General features: G+C 44.2%; 3 protein-coding genes across 3 annotated transcripts in view; all 3 read right to left on the minus strand.

Moving 5' to 3' along the window:
* Positions 1-74: 74 nt before the first annotated feature.
* Positions 75-8541, minus strand: smad4a (SMAD family member 4a). Its single transcript, XM_079734191.1, has 11 exons — positions 8233-8541; positions 7396-7786; positions 6679-6853; positions 6548-6577; positions 5951-6154; positions 5492-5599; positions 5319-5369; positions 5041-5224; positions 4253-4421; positions 2511-2649; positions 75-1908 (listed from the first exon to the last, which is right to left on the minus strand). Exons 2-11 carry the CDS (start codon positions 7633-7635, stop codon positions 1697-1699), a joined length of 1512 nt encoding a protein of 503 aa, XP_079590317.1. The 5' UTR covers positions 7636-7786; positions 8233-8541; the 3' UTR covers positions 75-1696.
* Positions 8542-14461: 5920 nt separating this feature from the next.
* On the minus strand, positions 14462-16339 carry bmp10l (bone morphogenetic protein 10, like; the record flags this gene model as incomplete). The annotated part of the gene is made up of 3 exons (XM_079735673.1): positions 14462-14830; positions 14915-15582; positions 15973-16339. The coding sequence occupies 3 exons, from the start codon at positions 16337-16339 to the stop codon at positions 14462-14464; spliced, it is 1404 nt and encodes a 467-aa protein (XP_079591799.1).
* Positions 16340-19023: 2684 nt separating this feature from the next.
* arvcfa (ARVCF delta catenin family member a) overlaps positions 19024-21413 on the minus strand; it is a gene marked incomplete at both ends in the record, with an annotated part of 17527 nt that continues 15137 nt past the window's right edge. Inside the window, 4 exons of the mRNA XM_079735674.1 lie at positions 19024-19116; positions 19540-19616; positions 20927-21014; positions 21263-21374. Coding sequence (XP_079591800.1) covers positions 19024-19116; positions 19540-19616; positions 20927-21014; positions 21263-21374 — 370 coding nt within the window. The remainder of the gene's footprint in view (positions 19117-19539; positions 19617-20926; positions 21015-21262; positions 21375-21413) is intronic.

The raw sequence follows: 21413 nt of genomic DNA on the forward strand, positions 1-21413 counted from the left end.
TTATCCACAATCCAAAACCGTCAGGCCTTCAACCATGGTTTGTCTATTGATTTTTATTCCATCATATTCAAACATGTTACTGACATCTTTTAGACCACGTATTTAAGCAGAATGCCATGACCTGCCGAGAACACCACAGATTTCGATAATCAGCACTAGCACAAAATGCACATTATTTTAGTTTAATATTTAAGGTAAGAAAGCGTATAAAATACGGCAAAATTAATGGAAAATGACAAACATACGCCTTTTTCTATTTAAATGCTTTTGCGTAATGGTGCTGAGAACTGACATTACAAAGACAACATGAAAGATAGATTGACCTTCGCTGAACCACAGACACACCCCTCAAAGTACTCCAGCTATTGCAAACTAAAACCTGAAAAGGGTCTACATGCATAGCTCCCTGATTCGTCCTCGTGTGTGTGTGACAGACACTTTCGATGTGGGGTGCATTTGGCATCATTATGGCTTGAACTTCCTCTCACAGTTAACCTTGTGTCCCAACACTGAGGAATATATGGGGTGCCATCCAAATAGTGCTTCAATTGATTGAATGTGTAGCACGTTAAACCGACTTACAGGGATGTTAAAATCAATAGTGCTTTTTTTTTTAAATTGATTTATCAAAAACATTTAGTATCTATACATGGGAGGATATGCCAATATAAAACAACCACATTTGACTGAGATTATACATTTTACTAAGACAAATGGTAAACATTAGTTGAAGTGATAATGCATGTTCATGATATAGGTAGCTAAAAAATGACTAGTGTGGGTTGATAGAGCACAAGCAGAATGGTTGGCCACTTTTCCATAAGGACAAAATGTCAGTTACTGTTGATTTTAGGTTTGAAAGTAAAAGTTTCATAAATGCATTGACAAATGATAATGAACTTCTTGGAAGACGAGCTGAGGTATGTTCATAAAAATGTCTTAATTCAGTAATAAAAAAAGAGGCTAACTATTAATCTGATAACCAAATATTAAAAGCCAAACGACAATCTGATAAGACACATTTCTTGAATAAATCTCTTACCATTTTCATTAACCTTGACGAAGGCCGACATTTGGCCCCTTTATAAACACATTTACCTGCTATAATAAGATCATCTCTCACGCTCAACTTAGTACTTTATATCTATTGCAGGACGCATGCTTTATATATAAAACTATTGTCAAAGTAATCAGTTCACGTGTCTTTACACACATCCACACCTAAACCGTCCCAACAAACCATCGCATGCAATCTCTCCCAGGACCCCAGCGCACTTCCACCAACCCACGGCCAGCATCTTACCCAACGCTTTCATGGTAGCACAAAGTTACAACAAAGTTTGACAACAAAATAGAAAAACAGCAAATTACATGACTCGACCCAATTTTCCAACATTCATCACAAAAAAAACAGAAAAGGTGGACGTTTTGAGGAGGTTTCTGCAGCGGGGAGCCTCAGAGACTTGAGGGGTTTAACGTTCACATCCCAAATACTCAACAATCCTAATCGAGACAATAAGAGCCCTGGTCCGACGACCTGTGACGATCACATCCGGTTCCATCACAGACGGACCTTCAAAGTAAAAGTCTGGCGAATTGATGCGAAGCGCATCAATTCGCCAGACTTTCTCCCATAGTTAGGAGTTCCAGAGCAGGGTTGGGGGTCAGGGTTGTGTGTGTGTGTGTTGGGGGGGGTTCAGTCGAGCGGCTGGGGGTCAGCGATGGGCATGGTGTGCAGCACCTCGTCCAGCAGCTGCAGGGCCCGGTGCAGGTGGATCTCGATCCAGCACGGGGTCTCCTTGATGCTCTGCCGGGGGTAGTCGGGCCCCCAGCCCTTGACGAAGCTCATGCGCAGGATGCACAGGCGCCGCAGGTCGTCCACGCCGATGCCCGCCGCGGCCGACAGACCTGGGAGGGACGGGGACGGGGGGGACGGGGACGGGGACGGGGTTAGAGGAGTCTTCTTTAAAGGGGTCAGCAGCAGTGTCATTACACATGTCCTCCATAATGAATCCCTTGCCTCTACTTTGATCTGTGTTCATAGCGCAAGTGAATGAGTCAATTTCAATTAGGGCATTTAGCAGACACTTTTATCCAAAGCGACTTACATCGGTTACGTGTCTTGCTCAGGGACACATCAACACTCAGCTAGGAGGAGCCGGGGAACGAACTAGCAAGACAACCGCTCTACCTCCTGAGCTAAGCCGACCCCCTCGTTAGGGAAAGATGGGGCTTCCAAAGCTAGACAACTCAGCCTTGACTGACGATTACTTACAACATTTGGAAAAAAAACTTCCAACCACATCAGCCAAGGGTCATTAGTATTAGCCGAGTAGTTATGGATGTATACCAATAGTTTACCGTAGAGAAAGACCTCTAATGCAAACAAATTTACACATGGTGTTTGAGTCGGGGTTTGGTTGCCCTTTAAAACCATGTATGCAGGATCCATTTTTGGTTGGCTATCACTTGTTTTCAGTCACAAGGGGACGGGTGGAAGGGTGACTCACTGATGGCCGGAGCGATGCCCCCCACGGAGCCCGGTCCTGGGATGTTCCCGGCCACGGCTGCAGCCTGGGCTGCCGCCGCCGCCTGCGCCGTGGCGGCCTGCTGCTGCATCTGGCGGTTGCACTGACGCAGGTCAAACACCTGAGGGACAGAGGGAGACAGGGTCTAACACCTGGGGGACAGAGGGAGACAGGGTCTAACACCTGGGGGAGAGACGGGGTGACCTCTGCAGGTCAAACACCTGAGGGACAGAGGGAGACAGGGTCTAACACCTGGGGGAGAGACGGGGTGACCTCTGCAGGTCAAACAGCTGAGGGACAGAGGGAGACAGGGTCTAACACCTGGGGGAGAGACGGGGTGACCTCTGCAGGTCAAACAGCTGAGGGACAGAGGGAGACAGGGTCTAACACCTGGGGGAGAGACGGGGTGACCTCTGCAGGTCAAACAGCTGAGGGACAGAGGGAGACAGGGTCTAACACCTGGGGGAGAGACGGGGTGACCTCTGCAGGTCAAACAGCTGAGGGACAGAGGGAGACAGGGTCTAACACCTGGGGGAGAGACGGGGTGACCTCTGCAGGTCAAACACCTGAGGGACAGAGGGAGACAGGGTCTAACACCTGGGGGAGAGACGGGGTGACCTCTGCAGGTCAAACACCTGAGGGACAGAGGGAGACAGGGTCTAACACCTGGGGGAGAGACGGGGTGACCTCTGCAGGTCAAACACCTGAGGGACAGAGGGAGACAGGGTCTAACACCTGGGGGAGAGACGGGGTGACCTCTGCAGGTCAAACACCTGAGGGACAGAGGGAGACAGGGTCTAACACCTGGGGGAGAGACGGGGTGACCTCTGCAGGTCAAACACCTGAGGGACAGAGGGAGACAGGGTCTAACACCTTGGGGAGAGACGGGGTGACCTCTGCAGGTCAAACACCTGAGGGACAGAGGGAGACAGGGTCTAACACCTGGGGGAGAGACGGGGTGACCTCTGCAGGTCAAACAGCTGAGGGACAGAGGGAGACAGGGTCTAACACCTGGGGGAGAGACGGGGTGACCTCTGCAGGTCAAACAGCTGAGGGACAGAGGGAGACAGGGTCTAACACCTGGGGGAGAGACGGGGTGACCTCTGCAGGTCAAACAGCTGAGGGACAGAGGGAGACAGGGTCTAACACCTGGGGGAGAGACGGGGTGACCTCTGCAGGTCAAACAGCTGAGGGACAGAGGGAGACAGGGTCTAACACCTGGGGGAGAGACGGGGTGACCTCTGCAGGTCAAACAGCTGGGAGACAGAGAGGCAAACGGTGACCTCTGGGGGACAGGCAGACACACGGTGACCGTGTTGCAGGCTTTTCATGGCAGACTGGACCTACCAGGCCTCAACAATAGTTAAATAACCATGGCATTTCACAGAGGGATGTAGCCATTACACACTTATATACGATTAAATATCTTGTAGAGAAAATGTCAACCGTTCATCTGCACGTTTTCTAACCGTCTTTCAAAAGGCATTGGGGACTGTGAAAACTGATGGATAATGTAATATCCCTGTGTGAAAGCGAGCCCCCCGAGTAGAAGGTTAGGACAATAATCGACACACTTTATCCCAACCTGAACCGTATCCTCTGATCTAATCTTATCCTGAGCCTTAATGGGAGCTGGATTAATGACATGCATCTCAAGTTCCCTGCAAGTCTGTCTGAATAAACGTGTCTGTCTGCTAGAAGCCTCATCACGATGGGGGGGGTACCTTGATGTAGGCGCTGGGGTAGATCTTGTGCACGGCGTCTCCGGGGGCGCGGCCGGCCTCGCGGTCCAGGTAGTAGCTCTGCACGAACACGGCGTGGTCGCTGAGGCAACGCACCCACACGTCCCCCTCCCCCTTGCACTCCAGCTGGACGCCCTTGCCGATGTGGAGCCTGGGAGGGGGGCGGGGTAAAATGATATACAATTAGAGCAGAGGGCCTTCCGGGGGTACCGCAAGATGATAGACCCCCTTGTGTGTCCGTACATCCAGCTGTGATTTGGAAACCATAGATGACAATAGATTACTTATTGTTACTTCTGTTACAACTCGGCAATAAGCACTGTGACAAATTTCTGGCATTGCTATTGATCGGGGATGTTCACGGAAAGAGACTAGTCTTACATTTACATTTAGCAGACGCTTTATCAAAAGCCATTTACAACCGTTCATACACAGACGGCGGAGTCAACCATGCAAGGCGACAGCCAGCTCGACAAGAGGAGTTAGGGTTAGGTGTCTTGCTCAGGGACACCTCAACACCCTAGGAGGAGCTAAGGATCGAAGTCACAACCTTCCCATTACAGGGCAGCCCGCTCGACCTCCTGACCTAAGTTGAACGTTAGTTATAACCGCGGATGCCAGTTGGCACCCAAAATGCTAGTCAGTTAAATTCCTTTAATATTTTTGGGAGAAAAGCATCTCAAAGTCACGATGGGCAACAGCGTCTGCTAAACAAATGAAATGCACTGTTATACTGCGGTGATAACCGGGCGGGGCAGCCGGCGGCGCACCTGGCCCTCTCGATGTTGTCCGTGCGGTGGACGTTGCTCAGCTGCCCCAGGCAGAAGCGGTCGCCCCCGGACGGGTCCACGTAGCCGTCCACCGTCACCGTGGGGCAGGTGGAGGGCACCTTGAACGTCTCCCCCACCTGCACGTCCATCTCAAAGTAGGCGATGGAGCACCAGTACTCAGGAGCTTGGGGGAAAAGAGCCAATAAACGCAGTGAGTGACCTCACAGATCCAACGGTCTTAATGGGATTTGTTAGGTGACGATGGGGGGGCTACCAACCTGGGTGGTTTGATATGGGAGGCTGGAATGCTATTTCATTAGCGACCGGCCCTGAGGCGAGAGACAACAAGTATTTATGGATGGGCGTCAACTATAAAATGCTCATGTGTTAATTGTATTTTGAAACAGTGGAAGGGTTGAGTCACAGCAGGGTTATCCTGGTGGTGACTCACAGTAGTGCCCCGTGTGGGGCATCGGTGGATGGTGCTGGAGGTGGCCGTTCTGATGCTGGGGCACGGATGGCGGGAAGCTGTTGTTCCGGCTCCAGTTAGGGGTGGAATCTGAGCATGATGAGATCCATTAATTACCTTCCACACAGATAACTGGATGTCACATCGCATTTGCTTCATAGGGCGCGAATCTTGCATCAGTGGATTTATTTTCATCATAAATCCTTCACACGTGGGAGGTCAGATAATGGAATATGTCGAAAGTCTCCACAGCCCACACAGTAATGTCTCACATTTGATTCCTTTGTCTAACAAGAAGCAGCATTCAGATCACACCAATGTTTGCATTCCCGAAAAAATAAAGCAGCCACTTTTGCTGTTTTTCCGAAACTGATAATGATGATGATGGGTCAGCGATCGGTCTGCAACCATCTAAATGGATGAGTTAGGGGGGTGTCCTACTTGAGGGGCCGGCGGTAATACTGGAGAACACAGAGGCGGCGGCCGAAGTGCTGCCCTCGGACAGGGGCAGCAGAGTCGGGGTGCTGAAGCCCTCGGGGGGTCCAGACCGTGAAGGGGGGTGCTGTATGGTCTGGAGGTGGCTCTCAGAGCTGGAGTGGGACTGCTGGTTGTCAAAGTCATACTCGTCCTTGACCATGAGGGGGCCTAGGAGCCAAGGAGACAATAACAGTGGACTTCGGTTTAACGATATGGTAAACAAATCATATTTCGGGGTTATTTTACTTTTCACTAAAAGTATTACTGGAAGTCCTATTAAAACCATGAAATCATAAAAGAAGGCCTGTACCTACATCTGGAGGACAGATGTGTAGGGCCATGGCAACTCAGCAGCACTTGATTTATAATGCTGTTGTAAATGAATATTTACACATTAAATTGACACCACAAATTGCAGATTTTGACACTACGCTTCGCCATCATGCGATTTCTATAACATTATTTCTAACTGCTCTGCCCCGGCGAGGGAACCCCCGGTTACACACAGGGACCCCACAGGGTTCAGAGTGGTACAACACCACCAAGAGAATCCCCTCCTACCTGCACTGGACAGCGTCAGCCCTGACAGATCTGTGGGAAAAACAAAACAGATGAAGGAGACGTTTATGATCATTTTCTTCATCAACAACACATGGACGGATACTCCACCCATCACCACCACCACCACTCACCGATCCCCGGGGAGACGACCCTCTCGTAGTGGTAGGGGTTGACGCACACGTTGTCTGCCTTCAGGTCGAAGGCGTACTGGCAGTACTTGACGTGCTTCAGCTCGTTCTTGTGGAGGTCGGGCCAGCGCCACAGCCTGGCGTAGACCACATGGGGGAACCCTTTACGCCCGGCCACCTGGGGGTACCGAGCAGAGCGAGACTCACGTTAGGTTATTGAGATTCAGGGGGTGTTTTATAGTCATGTTAGGTTGAGGAGATACAGGGGCATTTATAGTCATGTTAGGTTGAGGAGGAGGGGTCGTGCACTCTTTTACAGGTAGACCATTTATGCTTTCATGCAGACTGTTGCCCTGCAGCCTGATCTATACACAGAGAGAGAATAAAGTATTGATTATTGTATACTTTTGTATAATATTGACAAACGTCTGGGTGATTTGGATGTTGTAGTTAAGGCGGCAGGCGTGTGTTGCTCGGGCGGAAGCCTAAGCTGTTAGGTGCTGTGGGAAACCCTGATGTGATGATTAGTGACGCAGAAGACTATTTGATTTAGCGATTCACCTAAACGACGGCATTATTCAAACGTACATTAGGTACTGGTCGCAGGGCAGATATTAATACATTGAAGTAAAAAGGCTCAAACAATCAAACTAGGACACCGGTGGGCCTACCACGTTTCCGACCGGCCTGGGGTCGCCATGGCGCCCGTCGTCTGCGTACCTGCAGGCGCCCGTCCAAGGTGCGCTGGATGGTGACGCACTTGCTGGGGTGCGCTCCGTTGGTGGTGATGGCGGTGATGAGCGAGTCCAGCTCGTCCTTCTTCTCCTTCAGCTTCTTCACCAGGCTCTCGATCGCCCTCTTGGCGAAGCTCTCGCTCTCGCCGCCCTGCCGGTGGCACATCAGGCTGTGCACGATGCTCAGGCAGGCGTCGCTGCTGGTGGGCGTGTTGGTGATGGACATCCTGGCTCGTGTCCCCCGCGACGCTTCCTGCCCGGCAGGTGTTCAGGATGGGAAAAGGGGCTTTTCCCCTTTTAAAATTGGGCCAGAGGTATAGAGTGTGTTGGGGGGCGGGGGAGGAAGGCCAAATGTGGTGTGTTCAGGTTCAAGCAACCTGGGAGGGGGATCAGAGAAAAGCTGATTATTTGAAAACCAATCTACAAGAAACGTTTGGTTCTGTTATACTTAACGTACTTAACGTTTTTTTTCCTGTTATACTCAACAATTTAACGTGATCAATTCATAAATCTGTGAACAATGTCCTTTGGGGTCCCCCACTTGACTGGACCAAAATATCCAATTCAACACTCTGTTCCAAGTTAATAGGATTAATGTGTGAAAGTGCTATGCTTCAAATAAGAGCTTTTCTCAAATGAGAGTCTAGAGAGCAGACAGTAGCTATTCAGTTATCTAGAAATTATTCGATACAATGTGGGGTATAAGATTGCAATTGCATTTGACAGGGCTAGGGCCAGTGTTGGCTTGATTTAGACATCTGGTAAAGCTTAAAACAGAATAATATGATGCCAAAGTTCAAAATCGTCCTGAAAGTATACTTACAGTCCTTGCTCCAACCCGTTATATGAAACCCGGAGGACAACGACGTTGGCAGCCTCCGCTGAATAGAGCTATAAGGTAAGCTAGTTAGCAAGCAGGCAGGCTAGCAAGAAGATAAACAAAACTTGCTATATAATATTTTAAGGACGCGGGACGGTCAATTTCCAGATGTATCTATATCATGTCTAATAACACGCTAGTAATGTATTATTAAGTTGCCACTACGTCTTACTACCCCAATTGGCTTGCTAAGAGAGATTGCTTCGGGCAAAGATGATTTCTTAAATGCGGCTAACGGTTAGCCTGCACGAAATAAACAAAAGTCCTCTCCTCCTCCACCCATCCAGATGAAGTGCTTTGCGCCTGCGTGAATAACAGCGTTGGGTATCATAAAGTCCTGGCTATTTTATGTTATATTTATATAAGTTAGTTATTTAAATAGAATACGAAATATCTGTCAAGTAATACTATATAATGCATAAATTAATACATCAAATTTATTTATAATGTTATATCAACTGTATGAATAGTAGACATATATATATATATATATATATATATATATATATATATATATATATATATATATATATATATATATATATATATATATATATGTAAATTAAACTACATACTGCTAAATACTATTATCAAATATAAATTTATATATCTATATATATATATATATATATATAAAATTACCCATTTGGAGGAATGCCTTTATCATCTCGGTAACTCAAAGAGTCGACGAACGCACACTGACGGGTTAATCAGTTTGATTTGATACGTCAATCACAGACAATAAGGGTGTCACGTTTCATTGATAAACGTCATGTTCTTTCAGCAATGTTAACATGAACACAAACAAGGACTAGACAAGCGCTTTATGTCTCTAAGCCCTAGAAAAAATAATCACATCTGATGAATTACCTGCGCTTTGAGATGTAATCGTGCTGAGCAGTGTGTAAAAAAGAAAAGCCTGACCTTGAGTTTTGCCTTTGTTGTGAATTCAAGCCGTCTGTTGTTTGGAAACTAGAGAGCGTTGTAACGCAGCAGTGACCTTCACAGCGGGGTCAACACACCAACTGATACCTCTCATCTAGGGATTAGGCTGGTGTTTTGATCTATAGGATTACCGCAACTATTGAGGGTTTTTTTGTTTAATACCATTCATCCTGATCTTGTCTGGCTGTTAACCTTGTGTGGTCAGTACACCTATGCATATGTGTAACTTCACAGACAGTGATTAGGCAAAATTACATGAAATTAGGGGTTATAGGGACGCTTGGGTTGACCAGACCAGTAGTAGAAACTGGTACAGTATACACACCCCTTCATCATGATCTTTTTTTAATTAATTGAAATGTATTATTATCAGAGATCATTTCAAATAATTGTTTGGCTGCAGACGAAAGTTGCTACATAGTGCCGCTTTAAATGTCCTTCCTTTGACAACACTTCCTCTTCCTGCCTGCATCCCTTGAATCAACAGAACAAAGTAAGGTTGGCCCTGATGTTGCCAATGATAACCCATTATGAGCCAATAAGACATAATACCCTGGACCATGACTCTGTGGACATATGAATGGGTCCAGCACAACCAGTGTTGTTAGCATCACAGTTTCTCTGTTATAAAACCTGCCCTTGATCCTCCCTGTCCTTGTTCCACATGGTGACAGAACACAGCCCTAACATGAATGAGATGGGATTCCAACATTTCATCCTTCAGATTCTTATAATTCCCATGAGGGCTCTAAGTGGGCCGTCTGATTAATATTTGGATGGTCCCAGGCCCATCTGAGAATATTCCAGAAGATTAATGAATGGCTGGGGCCAGAGAGGAGTACCATAACAAATGTTTTTTCAGAAAATAACTTATTTTATTTTGCGTGTTATTTATTATGTGTGTGTGTGTGTGTTTGTGTATGTGTGTGTGTATGTGTGTTTGTGTGTGTGTGTGTGTATGTACAAACACACACACACACACACACTTTAATTGTTTACACCTCACTGTCGACAAAGTGTACCACCCTTCACCTTCCATTTACCTTTGCTGAAAGTAGGAGCGATTTTGTTTTGTTTGCATACATACACAAACTAAGTAAAACACCTGTTTGCCAATAGAGTGAAACGTAAACGTAACATGTAATGTTAATCGATTTGTCACAACCGAGTGAACCCTTTATCTCTATAGCAAGCAGAGCTCTTTTTTTTCTCTTGTATTCTATTTGCCGGCCTTATCTCGTCTCTCCCTCTGCTATGCTTGCACACAAAGCACTCAGGAACCACAGGAACAGTGGTTTATAGGGGCCTAGGAACTCCAGGGCCATTGGCAACAGACAACACAGGGAGCAATTCACCAAAAAAAATCCTCTTTTCTCTCTCAAATATTGACCAAAAATCTCTGGTGGAGGTTGCGTAAGCTTGCTGTTCTCTGGAAAACATCCAGACGAGGGATGTACTTTCATCATTAAGGGATACGTCTACAGTGTGCCGGCTCCCCCTGCAGAATCCAGCAACACATACAGAGTGCGAGCAGACTAACAATTCTCTCTTCTTATATAGAACCCGTGTAGCATAGATGAGGGCAAAACTACAACATCCCATAGCGCCTTGTCTACTTTAGAAAATGGCGCTAGTCTGCCACCTAAAGGCTGGAAGAGGTACATACACACACAAACACGTACACACACACACACACACACACACACACACGCACACACACACACACACACACACACACAAACAAACACACACCACAGAGACACACAAGCACACCCACATTCTCCTTCTCTCACACACAAACACACACACACTAAAGAACATACACACAAATGCACACACACGCACGCACACACACACACACACACACACACACACTGACCTAATCTAATTAAAATTAAATAAATGATATGTCCTCCACACTGTTCTAAAAGTGTCATCTAAAAATATTTTAGATGCTGGATGGATGAAGAAATTAGTATATATAGACCTGTACTTCATATACAACATCACTCATTATAACGATCATACTCAGCGACGTGTAGGGTTATAACGGGCGTGGGTCATAACCTCTGATATAAATCGTAAAAATCCAGCATGGATTATTTCCATCCTGAATAGTCGTAAACGTCCCGCGGCCCCCAGGAGGCAGTGTATGGCTCTAGTTCAGCCCCAGGTCGGTCCAAGATACCTCAGTCAGTTCTGCATCACTTAACAAACCTGATGGCCAGAATTTATTAGAACGCGTATACAAGGTCCGTGTATACAAATGATTAACCAACCAGCTATTTCATCGGAAAACTATCACACGAAAACCACGGAGATTACCTATGTGGTTTAATACAGCCACAACAGAGGACCGTGTTGTGTTGCGAGTTGGTTTGACACTGACACGCGTTGGGGGAGATGGGGGACATGATCATGGCTCGGCTTGAATGTTCAATGAATGACATGGCTAGAGTTGCTGCCCAGACGTTGACTTGGACAATTGTATCTTGTTGTGATCATATAAAGGCCACCTGCTATAGTTAGAACAAACAATGCAACCATTTATTTGCTGTCCTTCTGTTTGGTGTCAAGGTAGGTTGGCTAGGACCCGACCCATGATTATTTTGTCTGGTTTCACCCATCATTAGAGAATGCTGAACCTACTTTATTCCTACAGTAGTTCTACTGTAGCCTAACACATCCTACCAGGTGACGTCGGTCAGTGAACTAAGGGAGGAGGCTCATCATTTCCAGGGGCTGGATACGATAGTCAAAACCTGTCAAAGTTGTCTTGCTTACTTTGACACCAGATAAAATTAACATTATGCATTATATTATCGGACTCAAAACACAAGCTTAACGAGGCTAACTAGCAAGTCACCCATCGACGTGTAATGAATGGAGCCCCAGTTAGAAAAACGTAGCGTTATATCAGCAAATAATGTATATAGCTTAGCGCGTCCTTAAACATCTGAGCATTACTGAGATTACGCTCATTGAAAAGGTGGACATAGTGGATTAAGGAAAAATGACTGAAAGTAGATCGAAATCTATGAAAGCGAATAACAAATTATGGACATAAAATGAGACCATGATGCATTTTCATAAATTATTTGTATTGTGTTTATTTATTTAAATGTATTCTAAACCAAAGTCTATTTCCCCAGTGAACAAATAATGGGTTGTTTTCTCTTGTGGCAAAATTCAGCCTCAACTATTTCAGGCATCTTCTTCATGACAAAGTCCTGTTGTGAAACATTTTTCAGACCTTTTATATAAAGCCATTCCCTAGTGGTTCAAATATAATTCATGTAAATCGTCTCACCATTTCTCGCTCTCTTTTACATTGAGATATAAATCAAAAACATTTAACATGCTTAATGAAATTATTGATTCCAAAATGTCTTGTCTGGAATCAATCTTCTTATCTAAAATGCTTCTAGAATGAATAAAGAAACCCATTGCCTTTAAAACACATAACAGCAGATGATTTTTGCATAATACATTGGGATGCAGTCCCAAAACTATTAGGATGGACTAATCCGAAAAAAATAAAATGATAAAGGTATCACAACTTTTTCCATGGCAGGAATCAGGTGAGAGATAAAGCAGATGAACAAGAGCAGATATATAACATCTAAAATATAAAACACACTGTCATTGTATTTTGATTATGAAAACATTGTAGTGCTAGTTTATTTTAGAAAAAATAGATGTATTATGCTATGACATAACTCATAAGCCATAAACACTAATCTTTAAAAAATCAGAATTCAGTATATATAATAATAAGTACACACATTCATTGAACATTCATTAGAAATTATTTCAATTATTAAAATCACTGACAAATGTGATTGTTTTGGCACATTCTTCCTGTACCACAACATTAAAAGTAAAGGGAAAACTAAGAATACAAATTATTTTATTTAATATATATTTGTCATATATATATATATATATATATATATATATATATATATATATATATATATATATATATATATATATATATTATTATTATTATTACTATTTGAGAAACAATATTTGAATGAAAATGTGAAAACGTCAAATCTTTCTTATTTTTTATAAACCCTTTTTATACATCTCATATATTGCCAGCGTACCATCTTTTAAAATTCCCATAAGATAAACTGAGATATTCTATCCCCATTGGTTATCAATAAATATAATATTCCACATGCAAATGCATATCAAACTAAAAGCTCAACTGTGGGATGACGGCTTCGTTATGTACACTTGGCACAAACAAATCTTGATACATGAAGAATCCCATGCAGTTCAAATGTTCCACAATGCTAATCCCCTGTCCTTATCCACTTCCAACTGTTAACAGCATAAGCCCAACCAGCGATAATATGACAGGTTTTTTGTTTTCCAGTTATCCGGTTGCCATGGTGTTGATATGGGGTGGCCTCAATGCCCATGCCCGTGTCAGTCAAAAAGGAAGTTGGCGGAGTCACGCCATACGAACGCGCTCGTTGGCTAGCTCCACCGAGTATAAGACCTGCCGCTGGTGTTTGAGGCCCCATGTGACACCACCCTCTCCAGCCCCGCTGTCCACTTTGGGGGGGGGGGGGGGGTGGCTCATCCTGAGTGATGGTCTACAGGACTGCAGGTTCTGACACCTCCTTATCGCCTAACATGGAGGGCGGGGGAAGGGGAACGGGGGGGTGAGGAGTGAGGAGTGAGACGCAGAGAGTGGATCGCGTGGCATGTGGCCCTAGGAGGTGAAGGGGGGTGGAGGCCGGGGTTCGCCCACTCGAGTCATGGCCTGGTAGGGAGTCGTAGGGTGGTCCGGAAGCGGCTGTGCTAATGTGTCGGCAAAGCAGCTCTCTGCGCATAGATGGCAGAGCCCTAAGGGATAAGAGACCCTAATGGGTGGCGTCCTAAACATCTATTTCAGCACAGACCTTTGTCCTCCATGCTGCGTCTAATGTTCGCTTGCATTGTCTTACGAGCAGCTGAGAAAAAGTAAAGCCATCATTTCGAGATGATCTGAAACAGAATAAAAAAATATATACTATTCTACACTACGATATTAATGCTATTTATCTAAAGCTAGAAGCAGCAAATCTTGGGTATGTTTCTATATATATGGGTATCTAAATATATAAATATTTAGCTATATATAAAGTAAGCGCTGTTGAAGTTTAAGTAATGCTTTCTATTATTCATTTATTTTTATTTTTTTGATGGGGCGCAGTGTTGTCCACCAGAACTATCTGCATCCACACTCGGCCACCACCATCCCCTCGTACTTGTGGTTGAAGGTGACCACGCCGTTGTCGTGGTACAGCAGGGGGATGGAGTCCAGCTTGGTGGGCACGCAGCAGGCGGCGGAGGCCTTCTGCGGGCGCCTGAGGCTCATCAGGGTCTGCACGATGGCGTGCTTGGTGGGGGACACCTCGGAGGTCATGGGCATGCTGCACACGCCGTTGCACTCGTAGGCCTCGTAGCCCAGCGGCTGGATCACCCACTGGTCCCAGCCGATGTCCTTGAAGTCCACGTAAAGTGGGGCGCGCTTGCAGGGTTCGCTTTTGGCGCTGCGGCGGACTCGTGGTGGCGGGGCCCCCTGTTGCTGCTGCTGCTGCTGGTGATGCTGCTGCTGGTGGTGGGGGTGGGGGTGGGGGTGGGGTTGTTTATCTGGGCGCTTCTGGGAAGTGTGGCCCACGTTGTCATCGACAGCCTCCCAGACGCTGTGCTGGTCCAGGTCGTCAGGAAGGAGATTTTCCTGTTCTGTCTTCCGGCTCGGATCTTCCCCATCCTGTCTGCGATCGCCGACCGGGTCGTCCGAGAACACAACGATCACCGCGTTGCGGTTGCCTTCCACGTCCCGCTCGATGATGACGTCCTCTTCCTCCTCCTCCTCCTCCTCCTCTTCTTCTTCTGTCCCCTCTGCTGCCATCCTGCCCTCTTCCTCCTCCTCCTTCTCTTCTTCGTACCTCGGGGGCTTCTCGACGTGAACCTCCAGTCTGTGCGTCCCTGCACACCCAGACACCAGCCACATGTTCACGGCATGAGTCAGGTCAAATGACATCCAGTTATGACCTTTGGCATGGATCCGCTTGGTGGCCAGTCGCTCCATCTTAGACACCATCCCTCGACCCCCTCTCCTTCTCTGTCCAGTGACCGCCTCTTTTGTTGAAAGGTCCCCCTCGTGAATTTTGTATACGGTCACCTTGCGGTCAATGGCGGAGTGTGTGCTTGATATGGACTGGCGCACGGCGGTGTAGAGACGGAGCTCAGCTAATCTTACGTGCTCGTGGTGGGGGACAGAGATGTTGAACAAGAGGGGGTATATCCGTGTACCTCCAGCTGTCACTCTGTAGGGGGAGGAGTCTGAAATTAAAAAAGGATATAGTGTTTTGGTCTAGGGATGTTTATTTCGGGCTATTTGTGTTGAAACAGTTGAAACAGTTGAATCCAAGTCTTGCTGGCACGTCATTGACATGTTGAATACAATCATCTCCTTAGCATAGGAAATTAAAGTTGAATGCTACATTTAAAGAAATACATATTTTACTCAAATCAATTCAATATTTTCTGCCCAATACCCAAGAGACAATATACACAAATTGCATTTTACAATTCAAAATAAACAATCTCTTCCAAGAATACAAAGCAATATGCATATCAATTCAATGTCGTACAATATTGCCACAACATTTATATAACGAATCAACCCTTTGTTCCTTGAACAATTAGGTTTAGACCAATAAAGCGTTGTACCTTGATTTTTGAAACTCCGCACAATGCTAGCCGAGGGCACTGCACTGAAGTCTTCGGCAAACTGGTTATAAAGCTCCAACATATAGTCAGCCGTCTCTTCGGGGGCCGTGCGGGGCCTTGTCCTGTGGGGCCCCTGCTCGGTGAGGTTCAGCGTGGACAGAAGCTGGGTGAGGAGTCCCTGGGCCTCTAGGTCATGGGTCCTCCACTGCAGAGGGCCCTCGTGGAGATCTCTCCCCGGGGGTGACCTCCTGGGGTATTTCTCTGCAGAAAGGACCGGGCTGCTTACGCCCAGGCCGTTGAACACCTCTAACAGCACTACCCCCAGATGGCAGCCGTACCACAGACAGTAGAACACCGAGAGAGTCATGGTGGTTCAGGGCGATCATAGGATTTGATCCAAAGTTTGAGTTCAGACGCCCAGAATGAGAATCTGGCGAGATCCTCCAGAGAGGACACCTGTGAGATTGTGACCCCTTCCCAGGGTAGAGGCGCTCTTCTTGAGGGACGGGTAGGTCGGTGGTGGAGGGGTCTGGAGGAAAACAGCGTTGACCTTGTTAATCTTGTGATCGGGTGCGGAGGGCAATGGGCAGTGTTTTCCAATGTGGCGTGCTGACATGTTTGGAGATGTCAACCGAGGCCCTGCCTCTCTCTCTCTCTCTCTCTCTCTCTCTCTCTCTCTCTCTCTCTCTCTCTCTGTCTCTCGCTCTCTCTCAGGTACTTATGACTCCCCATGACTCTGCTTATCTTCTATATTTTTTTTCTATTCGCTCGACCATACTTGGAAAATGGAAAACTCGTTAAGCCATGGTTATCTGTGTAATAATGTAAGGACTTAATCATTAAGTGATAGAAATATCAACTAAATTAGCTTGATTAATATAATTAAGTAGAACGGTAGTAGAGTAATTAACCATTTTAGCGCTATCTTAATTTTTACCAATAGCACACCATCTAAACAGATTCTTATTGATTAGTAATTATTTTCTGATTGTATAGGATGAATGTTGACTGAAATTTTGTTTTCTACTTTTTCCTGTTAACGAATGACTTTTTACTCAGTGTCTTAATGTATCTTATAATATACTACCACAAGAGGTCAGAGTTCTCCCAGTTTGTGTACCTCTACTGCTATGTTTTTGTTTTCCTTTAAACAAGAAGGTAACCATGTTTTATATGATATATATAATGACATTTTTCCAGCACCATTTAAAAAGCACATTACAAAGTGTCTTAAAATAACTTTAATCATCCCTAAAGTTTGTGATTGTGATTCATGCTTTTATTTGTTGACGTTTTACATTTTTTCTTTATGTCTTGGTATATATAAAAATACACTTGATATTAAGGGGGGCCTATGTATAATGAAGACAAAGGTAGCCCCGTCCTTTTGATTTTTGCAATTCTTGCAATTCTGTCTTAGTGCACTGCAGATACAAATACACACAAAAAAAGAATATGTCCACTCGACAAACATTTTCAAACCTGTGCATTTTACATCTCACACGAGATGTTTTGTTCTGCCTCCTCGTTTGTAACGGACACTGATGTTGTTCATGCTGCACATGTTAAATCCATCGCAGCCGCGCTTACATCACTGCTTGCATAATTCACGTGCATAATTCATCAAGTTGCAACTAATGCACTGTTAAACAATACAGCTGTTGAAGTTCTGCCAAAGCACGCATAGCGTAGACAAAACAAGCGCTCTTACAAATGAGGACCCTCTCATCCAGGGTCAAAACAGAGTACGGACGAGCTCTAAACGGCGGGACATGTCAAAGATTCATTAGCGGCAGGCCGCTAACGGTACATGCCAGACAGTAAACACATCCTGGAGTCTAATGCAATCTTTCAGACGTCTCTCTCTAAGTGATAGTGCATTTAGAAGGCAGACTTACATTTGAGACCCATCACATCTCGAATGGAACCTATTCGATAACGACTGATTGATTCATTACAATTTAATAATTGATTACATAGTGTTTACAGTGGCTTTTTCCGGTTGCAAGTGCCATTAAAGTGGAAATAACTTATTTGTGATCTTAAGACGCCCATATAAGGCAGCTATTCTGAAAGCTGGCTTACATGGGCGTCTGATAGCCTATTGTTATCAGACGCTGATAGTGTCTGATAACAGTTCTGATAGCCTATTGATAATACTGTTGAGCTTCTAACTCTAAGCAACTAGCTGATAGCCTACTACCAGAAAAAAAAGAAATATAATTATTAATGAGAAATCATGGACTTTATTATCATTTTCCATTCAGCATAGTATTGCAAAAGGACGACTGCAAAGCAAAAGTTAGTTCTGCCACTATTAAATGTAGGACGGCCTATTACAGTTAGCTAATACACAGCTTCTTTGTTAACTGGATAACAACATCCACAACTATTAATAAATATGAGTATAACAATAAATATTACAATAGAAAAACCTTCATTTAGAATATTAACAATCTTTTATTACACATGTACAATCCCATTGTCCTATCATTAAAGAGGTGTATTAACAAATAAACAAGGTTATGAATAATTATCAGAATAACAAGTAATTTGGAGTCACCAGTGTCTATCACTAAATGCTTATTATTTTATGACTGAAAAATATTGAAAATATTTGAATTTATAGTTTATAGTTCCTCAATAATTTCATTTGAGGAATTTATAACTTTACTAAATTGCCCGTAGTTTAACTGCTACTATATTACCTATAGAGTCCTCTCTTCATTATTTGTAATAAAATGTACATAGTATATATCAATTCAGGTGGGATTCAATTTTGAGTCTTAAACCTGCACTATGTAAGTTTTTAAAAGTGAAAAATTCTCTGGATGGATTGACTCGTTAATAACTGTGTTTTATTCTACAGACACTTTCTAGTTCAGATATTTTCTTAATAGCTGCTGTAGAAAAGTTACATAGTGCAGGTTTAATGTTCCCTGCACACCTCATTTCAGATTACGAGTCTTTCAGCATTTCCATCTGGAAATGTTTGATCAAAATCCATAGAATACCAGTAAAAAAAACGTCTGCTTGTTTCTGCTGTTAACTTCAGACCCAGGAGTCGAGTGGTGGGGGTTTGCTGTCCACCAGTCCGACCGCAGGCCTCCCCGTGCGTATGAAATGTTTTCTCTCACCAATAGCCTATAAGAAGAAAAGAAAGTCAAGTATAATGTATACAGCCAATATAAGAACGCATGTCCATATATAACTTGAATAGCCTACATACGAAAATATGGATCCATATTTAACTCAATCCCTGTATGCAAACATATAAAGTATATATAAAATATATTGACTATATAATAACTTATATGGACTAAATTACTTATATCGCCATATAAGAACATATATTGCCATATGCAACACATATAGCCATATATAAAGCATATAGCCTATATACAAACACGTACCAGCACAGTATTGATATTTCACATGTTTGTTTTCAGCCACTCCATCACTTTTAATAAGAGAGACAGACCTAGTTCTGCCTTGGAATTGACCCGTGTTCACAAACTGCATAGCAAGTGGGTTACTTCTGCTATTTTTAGGGGGGAAAGTAAATACCTGTTGAGGCTCTCTCTCCATGATGGCTGCTTTTGCATCTCCCGTCCTGTCGCTTTGCTCTAATGTGGTGTACCCATCTGTGAGGAATAATAATAATATCTAAAATTAAGTTGATATAAAAGAATAACATAGTATAGTTATTACGTATCCTTAATCTCAGATACAGCCGTTGTACTATGTTTGAGCAGAACTTCTGGGAGACGGCACAGACCCTGTGACGGAAACCAGACACGCAGGCAAGTTTCCTGATTCATTACGGATATTCAATCGAAGAAAACAAATTCATGTGAGTGGATGACCATTTAAGAAGGGGATTCATTCATCAATAACCGACTGCTTACAGTTCCCCGCTGCCAGGACCATGATTGCTAGAATCAAAGAGGAAACAAAAATCTGCGTTCCCCGAAATTTGAGCTCGCCCGCTATCAGACTTTAGATATATTACAGTAACCTGATGGCATATTTGTAAGACCATTTTCGGCCAAATACCCATTTGTGCTGTAAAAGCCAAGTCAGGATAAATTATAATGAATCAAGGCTGCATATGATCTTTAATAAGGTCAGATTCAGTCGAGACCTTAGAAGAGTTGAATCATTCGCATGGTGTAATTTAAAAAGGACCCCGAATGCACACTTTTAAACCCCTTAAAAATATTAGCTCTGAAACTCTGTAAGAGTTACTCTGTTACAAATGCATTTCATGAGGAATTATATATTTGATTGAACAATATACATGAATCACTGATGTTGCTATTAATTTACATTAGTGGCCATTAGGATACTGCTTAACCATATGAGCCAATACGTTGCTATGAATCATGTCCACTCGATTTTTCAACAAGGTCGTTTTTTTGGTAACACATTGCCTTTATAAAAGTGTGTTGAGTGGAGACTAAAGCATTTAATGTTTCAATATAAAATAAATCTATTATTATATGGCACTACTGTCTGCTCTAAACTTGATGAATACTTCTCCAAATCCGATGCAGCACCATAAAAGCACTCAACGACAAATGGGTGATGTCACAAATCATCATGGGTTCCCAGCACCAACTCTCTCACGAGAAGGAAGGAAATGGCTCCAAGTAGGGGACAGATTGGACTAAGAAGATCCCCCTTGTTAAAACGCTATTCAAAATAACGATGACATATGACTCATATCAGACGATGCCCCCCGGGAGAGCTAATTTGAAGTCGCTGACGGAGAAAACACGTAACGACAACTTCTGGTGGAACGAATTCTGAGTGTACGGCTTCATCTCTGGAAGGTTCAATCACAACCAGACACTTAAATAAGACCAGACACTTGAATAAATAAGATGGCCATAGGCCTATAGTGTGGTACGGAGGTCATGATGATGAGTCATCCCACATGCTATTTACTTACCAGCGTTTTTCTCCATGAGAGGCAGGGTTATCTCATCGTTGCCTTGCTTTCCACCCTTAGACTTTTTGGAGGAACCGGAGCTAACAGGCTTTTAAAAGGAAAAAACAGAATGTCAAATAGGAAATCCGCAATATGGCTTCATGAAGTATGTAACAGCTATTGGTTTTAAGTTCACAGTTCCAACTTATTTTATATTTTGTAAAATACTTTGCTGTAACTAACCCACTCCAGATATGATCCAGACAAACTACAGCCACAAATGGGCTCAAAAGGGTCAACAGAGTTCTGTGGAAGATTTCATTTATCTCAGGTCGATTAAATAAATCATTATTTTACCTTGAAGAGGCTCTTCTTCCAGCCGGCCTTGTAGAGGTTGGTCCTCAGGTCCTTGTAAGACCATATCGTCTGGAGGACATGAGCAGCTGCTTTGATCTCGCGTGACGATTGGCTGACAAACGGAAAACCAACAATAAACAAAAACACCTCG

The sequence above is a fragment of the Pollachius pollachius genome (genome assembly GCF_949987615.1).
Source record: "Pollachius pollachius genome assembly, chromosome: 4".
In the NCBI taxonomy this organism is placed as follows: domain Eukaryota; kingdom Metazoa; phylum Chordata; class Actinopteri; order Gadiformes; family Gadidae; genus Pollachius; species Pollachius pollachius.